Below are 6,808 nucleotides of genomic sequence, written 5' to 3'. Positions count from 1 at the left end.
CACACACACACACACACACACACATATATAAATACAGAGACAATATAAATAAAATATACGAAGGGGATAAATAGAATAAATAGGAATAAAAAATAAAAATACAAGTGAATGAATTGCACATTTCGAGTATTGAGGTCTATATAGCAGATCTAGTTCTCATGGTTTCAACAAACCATCCAATAAACTCATTCCAACCTACTCTTCTCCTCAGGGCGATAGAGGATTCCCTGGTGAGCGTGGTGCACCTGGGCCAGTTGGACCTGCTGGTGCCCGTGGATCCCCAGGAGCCTCTGGAAATGATGGTGCTAAGGTGAACACATCTTATATAAAAACTAAGAAGTTCTCAGTTGTGAGTAGATTGACTAAATTGCACATATTTCACTATTCTGAACATCTCTTCCTCAGGGAGATGCTGGAGCCCCTGGTACTCCTGGTGCTCAGGGTCCTCCTGGACTGCAGGGAATGCCTGGTGAGCGCGGTGCCGCTGGTCTTCCAGGACTGAGAGGAAACAGAGTGAGTTGCCTTCTGTAGTCCTATTACTCTTAGTATTCGGATAGTACATTGGCGGTCACTGCCATTGTAGACTGCTATCCTAGGTGAGATTTACTTTAGCAATCCAACAAACACTGATCAGTGTTTCTATTATATGTCCATCCATTTTATTGTCATTACGACACAATTGGGATGCAAATGCCCAGTGTAATCACTGATGGGCTTTACGGTGACTTAGCAAATGACCCCAGCATTGTAAGACCTGATATACTATGTGAATGTTCGTCTTATTACCAACATCTTTTTTCCTTTCAAACGCACAGGGTGACCAAGGACCTAAGGGTGCTGATGGAACTCCTGGTAAGGATGGTCCTCGTGGTTTGACTGGACCAATTGGACTTCCTGGACCTGCTGGCTCCCCAGGAGACAAGGGAGAGTCTGGTGCCCAAGGACCTGTTGGACCTTCTGGAGCCCGTGGACCCCCTGTAAGCACTGCTGTGTCTGCTACAGATAATGTTTAATTTAAAGTTTTTAAGTGTGTTAATCTTTGAATGTTCGAATTCATTCTGATTCGTCTACCTCATCAGGGTGAGCGTGGTGAGGCCGGACCACCTGGACCTGCTGGATTCGCTGGACCTCCTGTAAGTAAATTCTACAATAGTGTCCACGCTATTTTTCTTACTCTAACACAGAAGTTACTAAAAAACTATTTGGCTTTTTCTTCACAACCACCAATCCACTCTAGGGTGCTGATGGACAGCCTGGTGCTAAGGGAGAGGCTGGAGATAATGGTGCTAAGGGAGATTCTGGTCCTCCCGGACCTGCTGGACCCACTGGTGCTGCAGGACCTCAGGTTTACACAATAACATACTCCCAGCATATCCCAGTTCACAAATTACAGCTATTTAGACATACATGTGACCACATTGTGTGCTGCTGTTTCTTTGACACTATGCTGTTGCCTTTCAGGGTCCCGTTGGAAACACTGGCCCTAAGGGAGCCCGTGGACCTGCTGGACCTCCTGTAAGTCACTCTTCCTACTTTCCCAAGCAACTTACATTTCTGACATTAGCTTAGAGGTGACAGTACCTCTAGCCAAACTGGCAATACTTCATAAAACTGGGCAAAGAAAATTTAAAAAAGGAAAGAAAGTAGTGAAAGATTTTATTTATTTTCCAAACACGTACCACCATCAAATCCATTGTTTGATACATGTCTGTTTTTTGTTTGTTTGTTTTTTACTGACTTGATGCAGTATTTTTGCAGCCTGAGTTAGCTAATTGGCCTCGATCTCCCTAGGGTGCTACTGGCTTCCCTGGTGCTGCTGGCAGAGTTGGACCTCCCGGCCCCGCTGTAAGTTTTTCTTAGGTGTTTCTGACACAGTGCGCAAAATCTATGTGTTTTCCTGGAATTATTTTCAATTCTCCCTGTCCTCCCCACAGGGTAACGCTGGACCTCCCGGAGCTCCTGGACCAGCTGGCAAGGAGGGACCCAAAGGAAACCGTGGTGAGACTGGACCTGCTGGTCGCCCTGGTGAGTTGGGTGCTGCTGGACCCCCAGGACCTTCTGGAGAAAAGGGTAGCCCTGGTGCTGATGGTGCTCCTGTAAGTTATATCAACTTTCAGTACATTCTAAAATGCTGTGACACAATTTATAATAAACCATAGCCTTCAATAATCTTCTTTCAGCAATATCATTAAATTTAATTTCCATCCTTTCACTGACTGCACAGTTTCTGCTACCTGTGTCTCAGTGTCTAACTACTTTCTGTCTGTCTTTCACAGGGTAGTGCTGGTATTCCTGGACCTCAGGGTATTGCTGGACAGCGTGGTATTGTTGGTCTGCCTGGACAGAGAGGCGAGAGAGGTTTCCCTGGACTTCCCGGAGCTCTTGTAAGTTCCTATTGGTATTCTAAAACCCAGAATTTCAAAAATTTAAAAATGTTCAGTGGATCTGATAAATCCAGAACATCAAGTTACATGATTCTAAATCAAGAGAAAAGTCTATCTACTTCTAAAAGACACAAAACAATAACATTTAATTCTCATTTAGCTAAGCAAAAAATAAGACAGACCAGTCTCAGTCAGTTAGAAATATGAATGAGGTTAATATAACTGGACTGACTGCAATTGTTGCACTAATAGGGAGAGCCTGGAAAGCAAGGCCCTGGTGGTCCAAACGGTGAGCGTGGACCTCCCGGACCCATGGGACCCCCTGGCCTGGCCGGAGCCCCTGGAGAGTCTGGACGTGAGGTATAAAGTCCCACTAAAGCAAGTGGAGAGCCAAGGGGTGGCTCTCCCTTTGGTTACCCTACCCAACCAACTGTGAAGCCCATTGAAGGGCCAATTATATGCTCATGAACATGTAGTTGCATCTAGTGACTGCTATATTCCTAATAGAACTTTTTGCGTGACAGTATTTTGCTATAAACACTATTTCTGACACATCTCGTTATGCATTCAGCCATATAAATTTTAAAATTTTTCAACAAACTTTCAGTGAAGTCAGTTCTGAAGGTTTTTGTTAAGCTTAACTTGCTCTGTGCCTGTGTTTAAGGGAACCCCTGGTAACGAGGGCGCAGCTGGTCGTGATGGAGCCCCTGGACCCAAGGTAAGATAAGCTGACCTCACCAACAGCACACAGCTATCTTATTTTTTGTTCCATAGCGCCAAGTATGTTGGCAGCCTACAAGTTAGCATGCTAACATGTTAACATGCAACTAAATAATTTGTGTAGCATCACAAGTTATCTAGCCTAAAGTTTACCTATTAGCCATCATCCACAACTTCTAAAACCAGAGGAAGAAGTCACACTTTCTGTGAGTACTGCCATGATTTGTGAATCCCACCCTGGAGGATATATATGTGTGTTCAGCATCTTCATACATATTCATACACTACTAGAATTTTTAACATAAAGCTTAACGGGCAAATGTAGTCAGATACACTGTTTGAAGCTAGTGATAACCTAGTTTTTATTTTTCCTTTAGGGAGACCGTGGAGAGAGTGGCCCTGCCGGAGCCTCTGGTGCCCCTGGTCCTCCTGGCGCCCCTGGACCTGTCGGCCCTGCTGGAAAGACTGGTGACCGTGGAGAGACTGTGAGTGACAAATCTGCTTCATTAATGTTTCAGCTTGGTATGTCATGCCAGTCAAAGACAAGGCTGTAAGTCACTGCAACCCTGTCTCCACGTAAAACTTCTTCTTTTTTTTTCAATTTTCCAGGGACCTGCTGGCCCTGCCGGCGCTGCTGGCCCTGCTGGACCTCGTGGCCCTGCTGTAAGTAACTATATTGGTTGCAAAACTACACTGGATGGAAGAGCATGCAAGGAAGGTTAAACCAAATGATGTCTGTCATTTTTCCTTATGACAGGGGGCTACTGGACTTCGTGGTGACAAGGGAGAGGCTGGAGAGGCTGGAGAGAGAGGCATGAAGGGACACAGAGGATTCACTGGCATGCAGGGACCTCCCGGACCTGCTGTATGATAGTTTATGCTTGAGTCTGCATATACTACAGTCAAAGAAAGTAATGCCATACACCAGTAAACTTAGTTTTAAACTGATTGTCTTCTTTTGTGCACCCATAGGGACCTTCTGGAGAGTCTGGACCCGCTGGTGCTGCTGGACCCGCTGGACCTAGAGTAAGTTAACTTAGTCTGGAGCAGTTGTGTAGTTTCAGCTTTACCTAGTTTATTTTCAGATACTGACATTTGAAATTTCCTGGTATCTGTAGGGTCCTTCAGGAGCTGCTGGTTCTGCTGGTAAGGATGGTATGAGTGGTCTGCCTGGACCCACTGGACCTCCTGGACCTCGTGGACGTTCTGGAGAGATGGGACCTGCTGTAAGTCTAACAAGCTAACCTTCTTTACATTCAGCTGTTTACTTAAGTTGTGCCACGTTGTACCTTTATACCTAGGGTTTTTGAGGGTTACATTTTGATAAAAGCAGCACATTACTAATGAACTAACCAACCCACACTTTTTCTTTACCCTTCTCCTTCTGCAGGGTCCTCCTGGACCTCCTGGACCTCCTGGAGCACCTGGTGCCCCTGGTGGTGGATTTGACCTTGGCTTCATGGTCCAGCCTCAGGAGAAGGCTCCTGATCCCTTCCGCATGTACCGTGCTGATGATGCTAACGTTCTCCGTGACCGTGATCTGGAGGTTGATAGCACCCTGAAGAGCCTGAGCCAGCAGATTGAGCAGATCCGCAGCCCTGACGGAACCCGCAAGAACCCAGCAAGAACCTGCAGGGACCTCAAGATGTGCCATCCTGACTGGAAGAGCGGTGAGCAGTTCAATACAGTGACAGGAGAGCTAGTCCAAGGGCAGTCAGATGTAGGCCTAGCGGAGTTTTGAAGTTGTTTGTGTTTTGCAGGTGAGTACTGGATTGACCCTGATCAGGGCTGCACTCAGGACGCCATCAAGGTCTACTGCAACATGGAGACCGGCGAGACCTGCATATCCCCAACTCAGCGTGAGGTTGCCCAGAAGAACTGGTACATCAGCAAGAACATCAAGGAGAAGAAGCACGTCTGGTTCGGAGAGGCTATGAATGACGGCTTCCAGGTAAGCGTCCTAATTTATAGAACCTACCTGTTCTCTCTTCTTCTGTTCTTCTTTATAGTTTCTTCTTCTGTCAATTTCCATATTTCTCTTATCTGCCGTTCTATTGTGATTTTCTGCAGCTTGAGTTCATTTCTCTTACCCACTTTCCTAAATGTCTGCTTAGGTTCCTCTTCTACTCCTCTCTACCCATCTCCACTTCTTCCCACTTTGTCTTTACCCTGTCTTTTTCAACACCATCACACCTTTGCCCATCACAGTCAGTAATCTATCCCCTATTCACTGTCTTGTGCAGTTCGAGTATGGCAGTGAGGGCTCTCTGCCAGAGGATGTCAACATCCAGATGACCTTCCTGCGTCTCATGTCCACTGAGGCATCCCAGAACATTACCTACCACTGCAAGAACAGCGTCGCCTACATGGATGCTGCCGCTGGCAACCTCAAGAAGGCCCTCCTCCTCCAGGGCTCCAACGAGATTGAGATCAGAGCCGAGGGCAACAGCCGCTTCACCTACAGCGTCCTCGAGGATGGATGCACGGTGAGGAAACCTTTTACATTAAACTCAATATGTTAATTATTCAAAGTTAACAGAGATTGAGACGGGTTAGAGGCTAGAGGTTCTAATCAGCACTGTTCTGAATATGAACCCTAATTCTGATTTTCGTTGTCTCTCCTTCCAGTCACACACCGGTACATGGGGCAAGACAGTCATTGACTACAAGACATCGAAAACATCTCGCCTGCCCATCATTGACATCGCTCCTATGGACGTTGGTGCTCCAGACCAAGAGTTTGGCTTTGAAGTTGGACCTGTCTGTTTCTTGTAAAAAGAGAAATCTGGACTTGAAATTGTTGTTGTGTGCGTGTGTGTGTTTAATTTTTTTCTAGCAGTCATCTCTCTCTAAAGCAAAAGCAAAAAAAATGCCCCCAACAAATCATTCTCCCGATGCCATTTTTCTGAAAAATCTGACCCTTCGTTCTACAAGTTTCCATTTGGCCGTTGCTCCGATGGTCCGCTTTGCCTAAAACCTGCACTTCGATGAGAACAAGATGGCGGTGGTGTAGAGGCATCTGCATCGTCGCATTTGGGACCACTACTTTTTTTTTGTTTCTGACTTTTTTTTGTTTGTTTTTGCCATCACCAACACCAAGGATCCTGTAGAGAAGACATTTTGTTTCACTGGCAACAAGAAAATAATATATGCCTCTGTAAAGTGTAAAAGAAAATTGACTTCCCCTCATCATGCGGCCAAACCCGGCCTCTCTGGAGTTTACAGAAACAGACACAGGTGACTTTTGTATTTTTATACACCTCTGCGGTGAGAGGAATGAAAGGACAGTCCCAACAGACAGAACCCAATTGCTTTGTACCACGTTTCAGGTGTTGATGAATAAACGGTGAAACTGACAGCCATGTTTGTCTCTGTTGTTCTGCCCTTCCCCTTTTTCCACCTGCCCCTAGACAACGCCTCCTCAAGAGTTGTTCCTTCCTCACCTGCTGATGTTGTAGCTGTTGTGATTTGTTTGTTGTTGTGGTCTCTTTCATGTTTATTCCTCTCTATGTCTCCCTTTTTTTCCTAAAGAAAAGCCACATTAAAACCACCAGCAGAGAAACATGGGTTTAAACCTCTTTTTTTAAGGAAAAAAACACAAAAAAATCCTTATGCCTACCTCAGAAGTGAAAGGAATTCCAGCTCTAAAAAAAGGGCCCAGTGTTTTTTAAAGTGAAGCCTGAAGTAGAGTTGTGGTGGTCAGT

The 6,808-nt window shown here is 45.6% G+C and overlaps 1 protein-coding gene across 2 annotated transcripts in view; it reads left to right on the top strand.

Moving 5' to 3' along the window:
* col1a1a (collagen, type I, alpha 1a) overlaps positions 1 to 5,941 on the top strand; it is a 17,981-nt gene extending 12,040 nt beyond the window's left edge. The window contains exons 30-49 of one of the 2 annotated variants that reach the window (XM_005750851.2): positions 212 to 310; positions 406 to 513; positions 816 to 977; positions 1,080 to 1,133; positions 1,238 to 1,345; positions 1,462 to 1,515; positions 1,792 to 1,845; positions 1,935 to 2,096; positions 2,277 to 2,384; positions 2,637 to 2,744; positions 3,049 to 3,102; positions 3,482 to 3,589; positions 3,714 to 3,767; positions 3,862 to 3,969; positions 4,077 to 4,130; positions 4,223 to 4,330; positions 4,495 to 4,774; positions 4,865 to 5,055; positions 5,348 to 5,590; positions 5,733 to 5,941. In XM_005750851.2, coding sequence (XP_005750908.1) covers positions 212 to 310; positions 406 to 513; positions 816 to 977; positions 1,080 to 1,133; positions 1,238 to 1,345; positions 1,462 to 1,515; positions 1,792 to 1,845; positions 1,935 to 2,096; positions 2,277 to 2,384; positions 2,637 to 2,744; positions 3,049 to 3,102; positions 3,482 to 3,589; positions 3,714 to 3,767; positions 3,862 to 3,969; positions 4,077 to 4,130; positions 4,223 to 4,330; positions 4,495 to 4,774; positions 4,865 to 5,055; positions 5,348 to 5,590; positions 5,733 to 5,879 — 2,364 coding nt within the window. In that variant the 3' untranslated portion in view covers positions 5,880 to 5,941. The remainder of the gene's footprint in view (positions 1 to 211; positions 311 to 405; positions 514 to 815; positions 978 to 1,079; positions 1,134 to 1,237; positions 1,346 to 1,461; positions 1,516 to 1,791; positions 1,846 to 1,934; positions 2,097 to 2,276; positions 2,385 to 2,636; positions 2,745 to 3,048; positions 3,103 to 3,481; positions 3,590 to 3,713; positions 3,768 to 3,861; positions 3,970 to 4,076; positions 4,131 to 4,222; positions 4,331 to 4,494; positions 4,775 to 4,864; positions 5,056 to 5,347; positions 5,591 to 5,732) is intronic. The other variant, XM_005750853.2, reaches the window with a different exon arrangement.
* Positions 5,942 to 6,808: the final 867 nt, after the last annotated feature.

The sequence above is a fragment of the Pundamilia nyererei genome, unplaced genomic scaffold, assembly GCF_000239375.1.
Source record: "Pundamilia nyererei isolate P.nyererei 1_Seehausen unplaced genomic scaffold, PunNye1.0 scaffold00290, whole genome shotgun sequence".
NCBI classification, from domain to species: Eukaryota; Metazoa; Chordata; class Actinopteri; order Cichliformes; family Cichlidae; genus Pundamilia; species Pundamilia nyererei.
This window is presented reverse-complemented; position numbering and strand designations above follow the sequence as displayed.